The sequence below is a fragment of the Lissotriton vulgaris genome, chromosome 1_1 (assembly GCF_964263255.1).
Source record: "Lissotriton vulgaris chromosome 1_1, aLisVul1.2, whole genome shotgun sequence".
Classification (NCBI taxonomy): Eukaryota; Metazoa; Chordata; class Amphibia; order Caudata; family Salamandridae; genus Lissotriton; species Lissotriton vulgaris.
In genome coordinates this window covers 1,679,969,721-1,679,989,352 of record NC_141685.1, presented here as the reverse complement: position 1 = coordinate 1,679,989,352, position 19,632 = coordinate 1,679,969,721, and the positions used below count along the sequence as shown (strand labels likewise).

Below are 19,632 nucleotides of genomic sequence, written 5' to 3'. Positions count from 1 at the left end.
ACCTAAAAATGGGGTCATGGTTTCTCAACAGCCAAAGAATACACGCAGTTACCAAAGGAAGGAGCCAGGTTTGTCATGCAGAAAATGCAAAAATGCTATGTAAATTCTAAATAGAATAATTATAATTACGTTTCATTACATGATGCAAGAGGGAATCAGGTGAATTTCCAACATCTTTGAAGCACTGAGTGACCAAATATGCTGTTCAAAAGATAGCCTTTTAGTGACCGAGACACGGTTTACTTCCTGGCTAGCGGATAAGGTGTCTCTGGGAAAGATAAGCACTGGCATCTAGGGTGACCAGCAGTGTCTGAGTCAACTAGACCTTCTATAGGTATGTAGCCGATATCTTGAGAAACATTTAAACTGCTAATAATAAAACCTGTTAATTACATCTCTAAGAAACAGTAAAAACTGTGGTATTAAGCCCTGTAACAAACATGCTATCCCTATTAATGTTACACCAAACCTCACGAGATGCACCATTATTCAAATGGTGCCTTTTCTTGTCAGTGGAAGATATCATTGTTTATGGCTTTTAAAAAGAAACTAACACCCAGGTTCCTTATAGTAACCCTCAAGCATGACGAGAACTTTCTGTCATTTTCAAAAATGGTACTGATTCTGAAGGGAAATGGGTGCGATAAGCACACAGCCCGTGTTTACAGTAGAACCAGCAAGAACAATTTCACTGGAGGGACGGTTTTCAGATCAGGATGGGTTGCCATGACCCTGCCATACCCATGTTGAACTATTTTAAGTCTTGACTTGCTGTAATATGGGGCTGATTTGAACATTTTTGTGAAGGTGACTTTGGTTTCCAGTCTGAATTTGCAGTGAGAGTGAGCTATACACAGGCCCATTGGAATTATGCGAATGTGCTGCCGCTGTGATTTTTGCATAATTATAGATTTTCCCCATTTGTCGCATAACCCATCATCTGTCACATAATCTGCAGATTTTAACACCAAAAATGTTTAGCTTCTGGCTCAAACGGTTCAAAAGTTATTAAAAATGTGATGGCCCATGTTGCCGCTCAGTGGGAGGCCCTTTGAAAAGTTGGACTGGTCACCTTTCTGTTGCTTATTGCTAGATTTGGATGTTAACCTGGTATGAATGAGGGGCAACCAATGCCCAGAGAATGTTACCAAGTTTAAAAATGATGAAATAATGAGGTATTACTATTAGAAAATGTGCCACCTTAGTACAAACAAATTGCCTTTTCTTGCCACATAATTTACTCAACCCTGCCACATAATTTGGCCCTCTCCTTACGCATAATTCCAATGACCCTGTCTATACAACTTCAACAACAATAGCACAGCTTGATTGCCAACACCTCAGTATAGACAGAGTGAGGAAGAAAACTCAAAATCCCAGAGAAAAGGCGGGGTAGAATCTATAAAGTATGATACAGCGTCACTAAGTAATGGCATTCTTTGAATACGAACGGGTTCAAGTTTTTAGAGAAATACACAGTAATAATAGAGTCTGCGGCCTCTGGATTCAATTGGCCCACTCAAGCAAGAATGGGAGAGACAACCAAATTGAAATTCTCAAGGATGCCGCCATTATGCCGAAGCATCCTTTCTACTCCGCGCCACTGCTATGAGAAGGTCCATTTACCTAGTCTCTGAAAATGTTTCAGATAATTCCCTCCAAATAATTGCCATAGCAGACTGCAATCAAGGGCGTTTTTTATACAGGGAAATCAATTCCACTTTCTATGTAATATTTTTTTTTAATATATTATTTTATATTGTACAGGTACAGGGGGGCTAACAAGATGATTGAAGACAGTGGGAAGGCTTGAGTAGGCTTTCTGAAGCCGTTTTGTATGAATTTTGTAATATATAAAATAGTGCGGCAGAACGACAGCAAAGCACATCATCGGGCTAAGGACTTTCGGTTAAGAAGCTAGTTTGAGGCAGCAGCCAGGTTATAGCAATATGAATGTATAACATTTAAAGCAGTCAGTGAGGCAGAGAAAGCAGTGATTTCTGCAGTTAGTTTGTATTATGGAAACATAATTTGAATTGGAAATGGACGTTTGGACGCTAGCAGCCAAAGTAGTGTAAAATCTGTGTTTCTTTGGTGACATCACAGATGACATCTTAGATGACATCATTGGCTTGCATATAATTACCTACTGTAACAACTGCACACATGTAACACCTTGCACCCACATTTCTGATAACTTTTTGTCAAACATAAATCTGTATAAAAAAATGTCATGGCATAAACCACATATGTAGATGCACACCGTAATAATATACAATTGTAATACATGTGTGAATGCTAATTGGTAAAGGTTTTTCATAACATGCATTCGGGGAATATTTTCACTATACTTTTTTTTGCAGGGTTGTTTCTCCGCCTATAACAACATTTAATCCTCTTTTCCTGCTTCAGTATGGCATTTTTCCTGGGCATTCAGGAACTTTCAGGGGCGGCTCCTCCGCTAACGTGGAGTAGCATCGCCCACCTGTCCATAGAGGCAAACGAAAAATAAAATGATCTTAATGCAGATCATTTTGTTTTTTTTCCTGTGACTGAGGCTTGGGGGTGGGGCCCGAGCACTGCACCAGGGGGAAGAGGAGTGGTGGGCCATGTCATCAGTGCGCATGACGGTTTGGCCGGCCATCTTAAGACAGCCAAACCATCATGGGCACTGATATCTCTCCAACCCAGCTGTGCTGCTGGCTGAAAATATCAGCAGGCACAGGTTCCCAGCTTCCGATAGAGCGCAAAAAAGCCAGCTCCGCCCAATCCTGCCACTGCACTCATGGTGAGAGCAGCCTCGGGATTGGCCGCAGTAGAAGCTGGGAGGAGAAGACCGAGGAGCAGAGCAGCGAGCAGAAGACCGGCAGGTACGTTTTTTTTCAATATTGTTTCAGCCCCCTTGCACTGCCTCTCCCTGTGCCCCAACACATTCCCCTTACACCAGCTGCTACTGGGAACAATCACTCTACTCTCAAATGTCCAACAACCGACCACTCATCACTCACCTCCACATGATTCTGGTTTCTCCTATTAAGTAAGTCTGCCTATAATGAAATGCACTGGATTTTGGGAGGTCAAACTGAACCCAGTTCATACCAACATGGTGGGATTGCAGTATTTACTTGGGCTGACTATCACATTCTCATTCTACATTCTGCAACTTGGAATCGGGAAAAGCTCAGAAATACTGCATTTTTTCCCCCATTCTGTTGTGCAAACCTCAAAATGTTATGTATTTACGCCTCAGAAATTCTGCAAGATTTAACCTGGGGGCATTTTTGTTGGTGGGCTTCCATAATGTTGTGTTTTCTCCAATATTTTGAAGATGACTTGAAAATTGCTCTCTCCTTCTCACCTTTAGGATGAGTAGTTGTTTCATAATCGGCATCGGTAAAAACATCCTACAACGCCGATCATCCGGTTCCTGCGGGAATTTACTCGCATATTCAGAGTTATTATATCAGATACATTTACTATCGTGTAAAACAGGCTTATCCATAGATGAACCACTGATCGTCGTTTTTTGTGGGGACATCTTTGAATAATTTGTAACCCCATACAGATTGTATCGAACTAGAGACGCTTATTGAATTGAGACCTAAAGACGTCCTATTTCTGGCCCGTTTGGTCATCGGTCCTCGGTCCAGAAAGTAAAGTTTGGTTGCCCATTTACGAGTCTTAGACACTTTGCAACCGTCATCAAGAACTAATAGATCCTCAAACCTATATAACTCAACGTTGAATCAGTTGTCCTCCAAACTTTGGAATTAGAATCTTGCGGGTTTTATACAAGTATTATAGAATATTGTGGCTATTCCTGAAGAAGGCGTGAATACGCCGAAACGCGCGTCACGACAGATATTGATAGATTTTGCCAACTTTTTAAAGTCTTTTTTAAATTGAAATTGAATTCTTGTTGTCGATATATAATACTATGTATTGTGTCAATCCCGTTTCTTTCGGGATTTTTTATTTATTATTAAAACTGTACAATTTTTGATATCATTTGTTGTTTCTCATATTCAATATTGTGCCACATTTATTTAGTGTTTACTAGTATTCATAATTTAGATTGCCTAGGAATGATACTTTCCAAGCATCCATTCTCCAGCACTACATGAGTTTAAGTGCACTATGATTGTGCAATGTCCCTTTCCTTCACTTTCACAGCGATGAGATTTACAATCACTTTGAAACCTATAAAAGGAGAAGGAAACACGTGCATCGTATTTTAAAGGCTTTCTTGTGGCTGAATCCAATGAAGTCGTTATGCTACATATCAGGTGCCGCACAACAGACCATGAACTGTTCTGTAGATGTTATTCCTCCACTTCCAAATAGTCCTACTATTGCTGTTGTCTTCTCAAATCTTTGTCTCTCTTACCAGCCGTGCCCTTCTTGCCAATCGTCCTTCTTGCTAACAGTTCTGTTCTGAGACGTCTGTTTGGGGTTCCAACCCACCCATCCTTTCGTACTTGTGTACTTCTGCTATCAATTCCTTCCTCTTTCGTCTCATGCTCTCCATGTTGCCTCCTAATCCCCACCACTGAGGCATAATCACCATTGTGTTCTGTCTCCTTTAATGCTCTCATACTCTGAGCTTCTTTGCTTTACTGCTCTCCCACAGTTTACCAAACCCGATCAAATTCTGCACCTGCTTAAGAACAAATCTTCTTTGTCACAGCCTACTTCCACCTGCCCTTTTAAACTAGCCAAGCCTTTGTCTTTTCTAAATGTGGTTTTATCGAGATTGAGTCTGATTTACTTACACATTAATGGAAAAAAATTACAAAATAAGTTGACTAAATGTTTTAGCAAGTAAGATTTGTCTACTCATAAATATATGCATTTATTAAAAAGAAAACTTTTTTTTTTCATTGGGCAAGCTAGGTTGACGCTAGGTCACATAACCTAAAAACATATTGCACAGAGGTGTCCAACATTGGTCCAAGATGGCAGTTGCATCAAAGTTTTTATGCTATCTACATGAAATTGAATTGCATAATTAGAGAAAAAACGTAATACACGGAACAATGAGAACATCTTTTCGACATTGGTTTTATAAAAATCCTGGGAGGATTCTGGAAATCATGGACAAATAGTGAACAACCAGGATATAAGGATATGCACTGGTTCTAGATAGGTGCAGGCAAAATTACCTTTATGCCCGCATAATCATGGTTAATTTCTCGGATTTTGCTATGCAGTTTGTATGCAAAATCGAGGAGATTATGCCATTACTTCATGTTGCGCAATTGGGGCTTCATTCAGGTAAAAACCTATCATGGGACCATGGGAAAACATAATTGAACTGATATCCAGCAGCTGTTGTTCATGTCACTTGCAATTTTGTGCTTTTTGTTGGACCCAAAAACATTTTTGTGCCAAAAGTGGGCACAAGTATGCATTTTGCCCACACACAAAAAATTAAATATGTTAAAACTGGCAACTCACATAATAAGTCGTAATCGTGTGCAATTGATTTTGCATTGTGTTTCATTTCTACAAAGGAAAGTATGCAGATTACGCACATTCCTAGTGGGCATAGTTCAGTATTGACTTGTTAACACAGCCCATCTGTGATGAAAATAGTTGGACATACTTATGACAGCATAGAATTCTTTGTAAGAACTATGGACTGCAGCAGTGATAAGCATTGTTGTAATCGTTATAGAGGTTGACTGGCTTATAAGCAACTAGAGCGCATACTCATGACTGTGTAAGGATGGGAAGACTGTAGCAAAGCCGGCTTTTCCGATTTAATGGCCTACTGAAAATTCATGCAGTTTCCCCATAGGCTTCTTTGGCTCTCTGCTCAAACACATAAGGAAACAAAAAGGATAAAAATCCATTTTCAACCATTGTTTGCCACGTATCTAATGAATAATCAATGTCAGCAGACATCTCACTCTTCAAGCAGCCAAAATTGTGCCTGAAAAGATTAACTGGTCGTGGAAATCATTCAGAATGCTCCTGCCATGTTTCCCTTGCGGCCACAGCGTTTTTGATGAATTCGCCCATTTTGAATTCCAACCCCGATCTGTTACAGGATGTCCCAGTTTGTCCATTAATGAGTACAGTGATTGGCAATCACGGACTGCATTGGCCCCGGTTGAAAAACCAGTGGCCATGTTCTCCACTTGAAGCGTGCCTAGCTTCAGCATTTTTGAGCAATAATAAAAACACTCAAGGGAGAAGAAGAAGTGAAATATTTGTCAATGATAAACACAGCCTGAGTTGTTGTAGCTTTTGCAAATGAACGTTGCATTTTGCCTCTTTTCCCTGAGGAGAGAATGAGCACATTTAGGAGACGAGCATGCCCTCGCCGCAATCCCGCGCTCGAGCGATGCCTTAATGTGATCTCGATTTGCTCTGATGCGAGGCTTCACTGGCCTGGGGCCTTGGTAATCTTCTCTGGTTTGTGAATTGACGCGGCCCCGGGAGGCTTTGTTCCCATTTCCAGATTAGGCTGAAGCTGTGCGTACAGGCCAACAGGGCACTCCACCCTCTGGGTGCAAATTCAACAGCGAGCGGAGGCCATTAGGCAAACGAGCTCCGAAATGGTCTCGAGCTCTATTCGGGCATCCTGAACATACTGGTGAATTTTTGCAGTTTAGAGAAAGAAAAATCGCTCCAATGAGGAAATTGTGACACCCTACGAAGACTAGCCTTGCTATTACGACCATTTTTCCATTCTACTCCCTACCCACTCATCTACTGAAATAAATAGATCTGTCCACTGCTAGAAGGACTCAAAACGGATCTATCTGGCTAGGACTTTGGAAGTTTCTTATCTATATGTCTATATCACATGTTTCCATATACGTCCCAATCTATGTAATGCCATAAGCTGTGATAACTAAAACATGACATATACATTTCTAGAACACGTACGATTCATGAATCGTCTAAAAATTCTTCTTTGGGCTCCTCTGTAGTCAACTCAGAACAGAACTTAGAAGATGAAGTAATGAAATCATAATAATTCTGGACTCTATCTTGTCTTAGCTAGAGTTAATTATGTCAGAAAGAACAGGCACTCCAACGAGATCAGTGGTGTCCAAAGAATGTCCAGGAAGGCTGAATCCATGCCAGAGTTTGGGGCGATCTATATATGAAACATTTACATAGAAGGCAATCTGGACCTACGTGAGACACATCAGAACTTGATGGTGCTTTATATACCCATCCAACTAACCCACAATTGATCACAGATAACGTTGACGAAGTATTAGCTCCAATTCAAAATAGTGTCATAAGAATAGGAATTGGATGGGCTGGGGTCTGATTTAAAAAATCTAAGATGCTCAACGCAACATACTGAAATAACAGGATGCACGGACCTCTGCGGAGAAATGCCTCATAGAGATCAATACTAATTGTAAAAAAAAACCCTAGCTAGGTTAAATTCAAAATAATTACTCGGGAAAGGCATGAGCTTTATCTAAAACCATAAGATCTTCAGTATAGTAAAGACATTGAGGGTTTCATGTATATAGACCACTCAGCCCGTTATGGCCTGCACATTTCAGGTCATATGTCTTTTTTCCAAATGCAAGACAAATTTTGTATCAATGTAAGTGAGATATCCATAAGTGTGCCCTGTAGAACTATACAGTTGGACCTGGTCCTTTTTGCAGGGTTATCCCCAAACTTTGTGGCTTCTTCCTCCTAATTTTCTGACCTTCATTTTGTTGGCTTTAAGATCCTGGGCACTCGACCACTGCTAATCAGTGCATATATGTGTGTGCTCTCTCCCCTAACACATGGTGTGATTGGTTTACACCTGTTTGGCATATATCATTTACTTGTAAGTTCCTTGTGCAGTGGAATCTCAGGTACCCAGGGCTTGTAAATTAAATGCTACTAGTGGGTCTGCAGCACTACTTGTGCCACCCACTGACATAGCCTTTCAAACCTGTCTCAGGCCTGTCACTGCAGGGCCTGCATGTGCAGTTTACTGTCACATTGACTTGGCATTTAAAACTACTAGCCAAGCCTTAAATTCCCCGGTTTCTACATATAGATCACCCCTAAGGTAGGCCGTAGGCAGCCCTATGGGCAGGGTGCTGGTCAAGAAAAAGGTAGGACATGTGTCTTTATTGTGTGGCATGTCCTGGTAGTGCCAAATAGCCTTTTTGGATTCTCTACAGTGAGGCCTACTCCTCCCATAGGTTAGCATTGGGAATTACTTTATAGGTACTTAAGTGGTAATTCCTGATCTGAAAGGAGTAGCATTGCCATGTTTAGTATTTTTGGTATAGTGGTGATAAATCCTGCTTATATGTGTAGCTGGGTTTTACATTACTATTTTAGAAATGCCACTTTTAGCAAGTGGGAATTTCTCTGTGCTTATTAGTTTTTTGCTGCCTGAGTCCAATCCACATCTGGGCCTGGGTGACAGCTACACTTTGTGCATACTTTCCAGACAGCCTTCACACAGGAAGTAACATCTGCATACTGATAGTCCTCCTGGGCTGGAAAAAGAGGGGCATTCACACTTTACATTGTATAGGCTGTGTCCTGCCCTCACATACAGGGCTGACTTATCCCTTACTGATGTCTGGAGTCAGGGCTGGCGTTGACATTTGAAAGGGGGTGTTGTGCCCTTCTACGGTTTCCTTGGAAGTCACCTCTACATCAAAGACATTTGTAGCAGGAGTACAGGTGCCCTGACTCGATGTTTTGAGACCCTACATGGACTTGTACAAGATGGTGCAGGCTCTATATACTGTATAGGAGGACTGCAGTGCTGCCAGGGAGATCACCACTTGGACTACTTTGCTTTGTTGTGCTAACCTGCTCGACTGCTAGAGAGACTACCAGCATGCTGAGGAAACTAGTGTGCTGGCCTGTTGCCTGCCTGCTTGCTCTTCGTGCACCCCCAGTGCTCTCCAGGGACAGGTTGGCTGGCCCCCACCCTGCTCAGTTAAGAATCTCTAAAGGATTCCAGGCCAACACTATTTGTGGCTAAAGAACAGTGTGTGCTTTCAGCTTCTTCAGATTCAGCGTGTGGTGAGCACTGCATTTACCCTGCATTTGGGATGGATTTAGCACATGGTGAGAGCTTGAAGATCAGAGCACAGTGCGTTTCTGAACCCGTGCTAAAGCACCCTCTGCTCGGCCAAGCCTACGTGTGTGGAGTACTGCTACTCTTGGACGCAATGCAAGTGTCGCACTCAGAGCGGTGTTCACTAGACCAGCATCGGGAACCCAGAGCTGTGCACCCGATCGCCGCTGGCATATGTCGGCCTGCAACTGGGCAACCAACTGCACCACTTGCACTCACTGCTTTGGAAATCATTGCCTTTGTTGCATGTAGACCAAGACATCCAACCTGGTCTGTAAACGCCCAGATCCTGCGAGCTGGACGAGCCAGGAGGCCGGCAGCCAAGTCAGCAGCCCTTTCCCCACCTGGAGCGGTTTCGTTTGCAGGCATTTCTAAACATTGGTCTGAGAGGCAATGAGAGGTACAAGACTTGCTGCAACGTTGGAGCGGCGTGTGCTTCAAAAAGCTGTGTTGATCTCAGCAGCTGCGCCGAGCGGTCGCAGGCAGCTGACTCTCACTTTGGGATGCGGGGAGACCCAGTGAGGTCTCCTCGTGGCGCTCCGAAGTGTGTGTGCCCACCCCCCATGTTGGTATTTATCTTTGGGGGCATTGTTGTGTCACAGTACGAGGTGAGGCCCCGTCTTCTTGTAGAAGAAACACATTGCAATTATCATATCACTCGTTGTAGGCTCGCAGGTGCTCCGGCAGCCTATGCCTACCTGAAATCATTGTGCTAGGGCTCCCAAAGAGAACTGTGCCCACAGCAGCTTATGGTTGTGGGCGTTTCTAGAGGTAATGCATGATGTCTTCATCATTGGTCATACTGAGTAATTTATGTGTTTATCCACAACTGAAAAATCATGACTGAAGTGTTTTCTGTGCCCCACATGCCAAGTACTTTATGATGTATGTCGTTAGCCTTAAACAGGATATCAGGGACCATCAAAGTATTTGCCTGATATGCACAGTACTTCTGATTCATGTCGTTATGGTCTTGGGTTATGCATAATTTATGATATATTTTATACAGACCTGTGTGGAGTCTCTTTTGCGGTGTATTCATTGTGTCACTGTTTTGATGTTGTCTCTGATGATAAGCCCTGCCTGCTCTGTGCCAAAGCTACCAGGGGGTGAGCACAGGTTATCTTTGGTGTGTAAGTTACTTGCCCTGACTATAGTGGTAGGTTCTGCCTGGCTTAGGTTAATACCCTAGCCAACCAGAAACCCCATTACTAACACATACATATCACTAAATAAAAATATTAACAAACAAAAGTTTTGTGTTTTCAAAGAAAAAGCTGAGATGAATCCATTTAGCCAAGAATTAAGGGTAAACTTTGATGGTGAACATCAGCATAGAGACTCAAATTCACGCGAAAAACCAATCAATGGGGTCTACATAAATTCAATCACTCTAATAACTGAATGGATGGAACAATGATTGACTTGAAATGACTAGGCAGAGCATGACAATCAACAGAAGTAATAAATCCACATTTGGGTTGTTTTCCTCCATTAAAAAATCTAAACAAACTCATGTGTAGGTGAGCACATGTGAAAAGAAGAGAGATAATTGTCTAGCCAATATGCCAACAAATTAGCTATTGCGGGCCCACCCGAGAAGAATGAGATTGTGGCTCATATAATGTTTAATTAATCCTGTCTCTTACCCAAGCATGCCAGCTATTTCCAATGTTGACGTTCGGTGACATGCACCCTGGTAATGTGAATGGCACCTCCAATACCCCCCCTGTGGCTCAACAACTAGCCAGCAGATGGGTGCAAACTTACTGGTCTGAAGGAAAATCCACTGGAGACTTGGGGATTAATGTTTTGGGCAGACAGATGGCACCATGCCCAATTATTGCCAATGCTTGATAACTCAGGCAGTTTGCTGGCTCAAAACCACCTGATTGTCAAAAACAATCCCAAGCTTCGACAGTGGCTATATTAATGGGTTTGGCAACAAAGTGGCAAAATACCGTATTTGTTTTGGATTTATTCTATGAGGCACTTTTATGAGACTTTGTCAAAGAGAATGCAATTATCTCCATAGCAGTAGTAGTGGAAGAGGACAGGACATATGAGCGGTGACTGCAGCTCTAAACAATTAGCATACTTACACGTTCACAACTACTGCATGTATATTACTAATCGTCTTCTCAGGGCTACTCGGCTGGGTTCCCTCCCTTACTGTGAGGGTAGCGTAACATGCTACCCTTACCTGAGGCTCTGTTCTCTATGTCAATGATCTTCATTCTTATTGGGGACAGTAAACTTGAACATGAACACGCAATGCTCCATGTAGTCCATTCTGTAGTCTCTGCTTTGGTAAAGAGTACATCTTAATTTTCCAATCTTCAAAAGATAATTTCCAGATCACACAAGGGCGGGTCTTCCTCTTGCAATAAATCCCTCCATAACACATTGTAATGGTGTTAGAAGCAGGGGTGTTGAGTTAGCAGTGGTTTGCACCCTGTCCAAGTAGGGGCCTTTCCATCTAGTCAGGGTAAGGGGATTACACAGCTAAAATAATCCCTGCTCACCCACTTGGTAGCTTGGCACAAGCAGTCAGGTTTGTCTCAGAGGCAATCTGTAAATCAATTTTATGTAACACAAAGTAACACAGTACAAACACTACAGATGGACAACACACCAGTTTAGAAAAAAATAAGTATGTTCATCTAAACCAAACAAGACCAAAAAAAACAAAAATCCAACATACACATATCAAAATATGGCTTAAAAAAAACTGTTCTGTCCATAAAAAACTATGGATGTGTCAATTTTAGTACAAATTACCTTGGATGCATCAAAATTACAGGATCAAAACAGGCACAGGGAAGGCGATGCGTCAGTTTCGTACTCACAGGAACAGTGATGCGTCCATTTCTTGCTCCTGGGGAAGTGATGTGTCATTTCTTACTGCCACGCATGAAAGGTGATGTGTGGGTTCCTTACTGGAGAGGAGGTGATGCGTCAGTTTCTTACTGTGAGGGGAGGTGATGCATTGGTTTCTTACTGAAAGCCCAGCATTGATGTAGATTTGGCATACAGGTGATGCATCTATTTTTTTAGGTGTGCAGCAGGGCATGTCTTGGAGCAGGAGTTTCGGACTATGAAGACTTGCTCTGGGGAGGTTTCTTCGACCGCTGACAGGAGCTGCAACAATATTTTCAGCCTCTGCCATGCATGTGATTCTCAAATGCACTGGTGTTTGCAGCATGAAAAACTTAGCTGGAAGGGCAAAGGGAGGATTTTCAGCAACAGAAACAGCAATACAACCTCTAAGGGGCCAGAACTGAGTTGGCACTATAAGGCAGGTCAGAACTCCCAGCAGTGGAGTTCAGGGATGCTGCAGGTGAAATCTTTGAGTCTCTGAGAATTCTTAGCAGGAGACAATCTCTACATCAAGCCCTTGGGAGAATCTTCTTAAGCAGGATACCACAGCAAAGCATAAGTCCAGTATTCTACTGTCCACAGACAGAAGCATCAACTGCAATCCAAACCAACAAAGCATCACACAGCAAAGAAGCAGTGCTCCTCCTGGCAGCTCTCCAGACCTTCTTCTTGGCAGGTTCCTCTTAATCCAGAAGTGTTCTAAAAGTCTGGGTTTTAAGTCCAATACGTATACCCCTTTTCCCTTTGAAGTCTTTGTAAATAAAGTCTATCTTGCTCAGTAAAATTAGATTTGTCCTCCCTGGTCCAGCCCTACTACAGGGAGTGGAGATAACATTGGGCAGAGCAGCCAGAGCCTTTTCAAGAGTTAATGAGAACTCCTCCCACCACTCTAGCCAAGGAAGACCCATCAGCAGATGCAGGGCACACATGGTCTGGGCACACTCAGTGCACATTACTAGGGACTTAACAGCAAATCAAATATGCCATTCATGGATAACCAATCATAATGACAATTTACACAGGGAGAACTTGCACTTTAGCACTTCTCAGCAGTAGTAAAGTGCCCACAGTCAACAAGCCAGCAAAAACGAAGTCCATGGAACCATAAAAACAAGAGGAAAAACAGCAAAAAAGAGAGGGAATAAACACACCAAAGATGCCGCCAGTTTTTCATTAATGGCCAGAAAAAAGGGTGATATGGATAGCTTTACATATATGCCTCTACTTGGTGCCCATCACTTTAATAAGTTTTACTGGTTTCAAAAAGAAATTAGAATCACCAGTCGGATGCACTTTCAGGATATATTCTAACTAATACCGGCGCCTGTAGGGATTTTGATGTTTGACTCTTCCTGGAGCTATTCTTTCCAAGACTTTGACAGGTGTTATTGGGCATCGATGTTTTTAACTGGGACTAGTGAAAATTCTGTAATTTCTTCCAATTGATGAGCCATTGCATCAATCACATTGTGGTTGGTCGGGGATGTGACCACAGTAGCTGGCAAAGGTCTTAAAGTCCTTTACTTAACATCCCCACCCTCCACCATCCTCCCCATAAGCAAACATGAACAGGAGGGAATTCAGATGAGACGAGTAAATGTAGGACCCCCAGCATTAAGGTGTGGATTAGGGTGCAGTGCAATGGACTACTCAAGGCCCGATTTCCAGGGGACCTCCGTACTAGTGACAAAGGCCACACAGTCATGAGCCCCCCCCCGCATTTATGGCACGACCTCTATTTAGCAGTTTGCTATGGGGGAGAAGAGACATGACACCTCATTGGCAATAATGCATTTTCAGGCTCATGCCCTTATTTACTGCATGATGAAGTTATATTTCAGGACGGGGGTAGTGGAGGGAACCCAGTGAGTGACTAAGGGGCCAATCAGGGCCTAACTGTACCAAAAGAGATTTTCTTTTACATATTGCCTATTAAACCAGGATTATGACCTTCAGCCTGGGACAGCATTACTAAAATGCCCTGGCAAGTTAAATACCTGCTGCTAATGAATCTGTAAGAGTGGGGGATACTAACTATGAAGATAGTAGACCCAGGTGAGCAGAACCCATAGACAGTGTCACTGGTCCCCTATGATGGCCCTTTCAACATCAGTGAGCCACTCTGCAGGTTCTGTGATTTAACCTGTGTGACTGTTGAGCTTTCAAAGTATCCACTTAGCATTTGCTAGTATTAGCAGGTGATAGTTTGCAAAAGATCATTTAATGTTAGTTCCTGTGATTTAATTTGCTGTTGAATGGTGGGCATCGTTACGTTCACTCCCCCTATGAATGTGAAATGACAGTGCTTCCAAAGCCTGCAGAGTTTCTAAGCAACATCAAGCCTGATGGTATAAGATGTTTACAATATGGGTGGTTAGCTAAGTGTCGTGAGCTAACAGTAAGTGCAAAGGCTTATAAACATTTTCTTGCAATAGAATTCTTAAACATTATGTAGTACATGGAGAATGGGTTTTCTTACCAGCACATTGTACTGCGAAACAGATATGTTGTTCGGATGCACCGTTAGGCGAACACATTGCTTCATATCCGAGGCAAATCTACGGGCCTCATGCGATCGATCGCAGTTCTCCCTCCTTGTGCACCTGTCAAATAAACAGAATACAAGCTCACTCATGGTGTTATCCTACACAATCTGGTCTTAAAAGGACATCCCGAATCAGAGGTGGGCAAGCCAGACTGGCCAAAGCCAAGTCAGGGGTTCTGGCTTGGAGGTATGATCCAAATCACAAGATGGGACATCAAAAGACTAGGCATGTAAATTGCACAACAAATCGCACATAAAAATATGGTAGCGACTCTTTCAAATTGAAAAATGATCTCTTGAATGCTTGAGTTACACTTAAATACATTATATTATATCACTACCTAAACATCTGTTAAAATTCATATTGTATAAGCATGAACTTTGAAACATTTACAAATTTACAACAATGATCTGCTAACTTGACATAAGGGAATCGTGTGTGCCAATTTGTCAAGTGACATACATACACACATACATACATATATATATATATATATATATATATATATATATATATATATATATATATATATATATATATATATATATATATATATATGTATATATATATATATATATATATATAAAAAAATATATATATATAGGTTCATTGATGACCTCTTCCTAACTTAATCAGGGAAGGGGGAACGTGTGGACCTGGAGCTACTCATGTCTTTGAATCAAATCGCGTAAAATCTGAGCTTCACTTACACATCAGCTCACAGCAGATAACTTTCCAAGATATTGATTTTTGTATCACACAGGAAACTATGTACCTAAGTCCCCTGAAAACCACATCGTGAAAAGGTATGCTTCATGTCAATAGTGGACATCCAAAGACACGCAAGAGGAGCATTCCTTTCGGAGAAATGGTCCTACAATATCTAAGGGCCATAAATATTTGTGACTATTCATATCCCATAGCAAAACAGTTTTGAGAGAGACATATAGGTGACATTATGGAGCTACATTACAATGGGATCAAACACATCCAAGCAACAGACAGGGGAGTTAATCGAGAACTAATCTCGAGATGAATGGAATCACGACTCATCATTTTAACGGAGACAAAAACTCCCCTTGGACACAATTTAGATGCAGAACTTTACATTAATTTATAAGGGAATATTTCATGTACTTCGAACGGAATGAGAAACCCCCTTATTTTGTGCTCTCTTTTTGTCTGCTTGCATGTCATCTTGAATTTTGAATTCCTGGGATCGAGTGATTCCATACCCAGTATGATGAATGATCAATGTTCAGTTATACTCTTATCTTAATGAAGGCTCCCTGTTTTATGTTTTTACTGATTTTTACAGATAAATGCAGACAGAAAACATTCATTATTTTTAAATGTGGTTAAAATAGATATTGGGTTGCTTTTTGAGGAATGCTAAATATTGTCTGCCATGACTGCCAGGCCAATAGATGTGTGGATTGATAGATATGGGGGGTTAAAAAAGAAAGAACATTTAGTAAAGAGGCTGTACCAGCAGTAGATATGCACACAGTTGCACAGTTGATAATGAAATTTGCATATTTTCATAAAAGTCCACTGATTTATCTTCTGCGGGTGTTCACAGCACTGAAACCTGGCAGACATTCAAGCATGTGTGCATATTTATTGGTTAAATGAATGTGGAAATATACTAATTTCTGCTTATTTTTCCACAAATCCCAAAATAAATATGGATAAATACAGATGGAAATGACAACAACAAAAAATACCGTAAAACCAGGAGCCCTAATCTTAATTGATGTACTGTATTAGTTCTTTTTCTATAAACTATTGCACTTTCTGTCATCATGAGCTTTAAATTCCTATGATCGAGTGATCTCTTAAACAGAATGAATAATGATCAATACCCAACTATATTTTGATCTTAATTGATGTACTGCATTAGCATTTACTGTATGCACTACCGCACTTTCTTATAAGCCTAAAATATTCGGTAGTAGTTCCCTCTACTCACACCTTCTTTCTTTTAATAGGTATGACCATCCTAACGGTTAACTGTTACAACTATTAGGCAACACATTACAGGGAGACACTGCACCTGTCATAAGAGAAATATTAAGGCTTATTGAACTGTTCATAGGAGTACGTGTACTTTTAATGAAAATATCCTTCTATTGTGGAATATAAAAAATGCACTTGGAGCAATTTATAAACAGAAATCACTTCATAGACCATCCAAAAACTGCAAGCACTTGAAGATTCTCCAAATAGGAATTGAATACTTAAATGACATTAATTACTAAACAAATAGCACTTTATATTCCTAGCCAGTACCCTTCCTACTTTAGGATCATATGGTTTTTAGGAGCACCTGCACTTTAAACGGGTACACACTAAAATGTATTGGAATTATTTTACTAGCATAAATACCTTATAGATTACCAGCATTAGTACTTTTATGGATCATCTATCCAGCAGAGGTCATTCACAAACTTCCCCATATGAACTGATATATTTAAAAGCTTCTGTTTTATATACTATCAGTACTTAGTGGGCATTCAACATACAGTGGACGAGACATGTATTTGAATAATATAATTGGACAAAGATGGGAAATGTTTATGTAGCTCTGATGCCACTCTTGCTAAAACAAGGAAAGCACTAACACTTTAATGCCTTGAAGAACATTTATAGGGCAAACCACTCACTGCCTCCTCCTGATTCTGTGTAACACTGTCTTTACCTGCAAACAATACTATATACCTCATGTCCTCAAACAGGAAGTAATGTCTGACTGCCTAAAGTCTGGGCTAGTTCTCCTCATTCTCAAAATTCCTATGGCAGACCCTGAAGATCTGAATAACTTCCAACCAATCACTAACACCCCTACTCTGGCAAAGCTCATTGAGAAATGTGTACAGGTACAACTATGTAACCACATCGAGGAATTCGAGTTACTAGATCAATTCCAATCGGGCTTTCATCAAGGTCACAACACTGAAATAGCTATCACTCATATTGTTGAAGACGCTCTTACACTGCTCGACCGGAACGAGTCCTGCCTATTAATCCTTCTCAATCTCTCATCAGCCTTTGATATGGTCAAGCATGACAATCTCCTGAGCCTTCTAGAACATAGGATGGGGTTCTCTGGCTCAGTGCCAAAATGGTTTGCCTCCTTTCTCCATAACAAAACACAGAAAATTAAATCCAATCAATCCCTCTCCCATCCCAGTCCTTGCACCCTGGGGGTGCCCCTAGGCTCCTAGCTTTCACCCACACTTTTTAACCTATTCATTGAACCCCTCAATGAAATCCTCAAAGCATCTTACATCCTATATCACATGCATGCAGACGACACCCAGTTGTACGTGAAAATCTCCTCGCCTGACAATATTAAGACACTCAACGGAACCTTACTCAAAACCCTTAACTGGCAAACTGAACGCCCTCAAAATGGAATTCCTCCTTATTTACCCACCCAAGCAAGCCCCCATCATTGAGGAATATATGAAAAAGCTTTCCGCTCTTAACTGCACACCACATATCACAGACTCTACGAAATCCCTTGGAATAGTGTTGGATAGGAACTTGAACATGCAGGATCACACTCAGCGCATCTACCAAAAGAGCGAACTTCAAAATGAGCATTCCAAGGAAACTAAAACCTTTCCTTCCTCTGATGACTTCAAGCCCGCAGTATAAGCATTAGTCACCTCACGGCTGGAATATAGTAGTGCAACTCTCTGCGGTCTTCCAAGGTACAGACTGGCCCCCCTCAGAGCCTCACTGATAAATCACATCTCCCTGGACTGAAATCTCTCAATTGGTTACCTTTCGAAGCCAGGATACACCTGAAACTTGCCTGCATGACCCACAAAGCCCTTCACTTCAACACTCCTCTATACCTCGCAAATAAACTTGAGTTATTGGGTAGTGCCCGTACCTCCAGATGCTCCAGTACCCTGTTACTTAAACTGAAAAAAAAAAAGAAAACTTACAACCGCTCCTTCACGGGCATCGCCTCAAGAATTTGGAACTCCTTGCCTACGGAAATGAGACTGATTCCATCAACAGTGTCCTTCAAAAAGAAAGTGAAAGCACTACTGATGAATACTTGCCTTTCCTGAAGTTAAGCAGGGGTCCTAGTCTCTTCAACCCAATATGGGTGGATCCTTCCTAGCCCTTCGATCGGCTACTTCTCATGTACTATCATGATGACTCTTTTGCCTTATTCTACTGCCTAATTATTGTGCCCACTATTGTGTCATTACGTGACTATTGCTATGTTCTGCCACAATTGCTTCCCCTATAGGTTGTCGCATCTCTCTGTAAAGCGCTCTGATACCCTCTTGGGTCATGCTCACACTATACAGAACTTTTAAAATAAATACAAATAAAATAAATAAATGTGGGAACCCTGTCACGACTTCACTGATAAATGTTTTTATTTTTTTTAATGAATCCGTCTGTCTATAGGAAAACCTATATCTGATCTTTCTTGTGTAATAACGATGAGAGTTGAATTAATTGATTATACACTTTGTGTACTTTACAGGAATGTAAATGATCTAGAGTCAAAAGGCAAAATGGCGACATCTGCTTGAAGGTGTTTCAAATGGTACCGATATACACGTTCTAGTTGCTTTTTAAACTACACAGTAACGAAGGACCATTTTTTGGGGTAGACACTTTAAATAGACTTTTTAGGCATGGGACCCTATGGTCCAGTCAAAGGTAACAAGCCGAAAAGCATTAACCATCTTTTTCGCCTGTTTTCGCACTGGTGAGCTTTAAAAATAAACTTTTGTTGGAACCCTGCAGTTGGTGGAGCAACTATTTCTTTGCCGTGAATGAAGTGTGAGGAGAATATATATAATCAATATGGTTAAAATATGTGTGAGGAGAATATATATAATCAATATGGTTAAAATGTGTGAAGCAAAACTGAGTTATTTGAAAGTGCTCTCAAATTTGACACTGAATTAAAATAAAGCATGGTGAAGTAATGTCACATGTCTAACATCACAACGTTTGGTCAAATGAGGAACCAGTATTGAGCTCAGGTATCCTGGCTGCACATTGAGAAAATTAGATATTCATCCAGTTAGTGAATTGTAACTGGATGAATATCTCATTTTCTCCCTTCCCATTTATTACTAAAGGGCAATGCGT

At 41.2% G+C, this 19,632-nt stretch overlaps 1 protein-coding gene across 1 annotated transcript in view; it reads right to left on the bottom strand.

Moving 5' to 3' along the window:
- Positions 1–19,632, bottom strand: part of PLXNA4 (plexin A4) — a 1,023,024-nt gene that overhangs the window by 404,497 nt on the left and 598,895 nt on the right. The window contains exon 6 of the mRNA XM_086918924.1: positions 14,433–14,556. Within this exon, the coding sequence (XP_086775050.1) occupies positions 14,433–14,556 (124 nt within the window). The remainder of the gene's footprint in view (positions 1–14,432; positions 14,557–19,632) is intronic.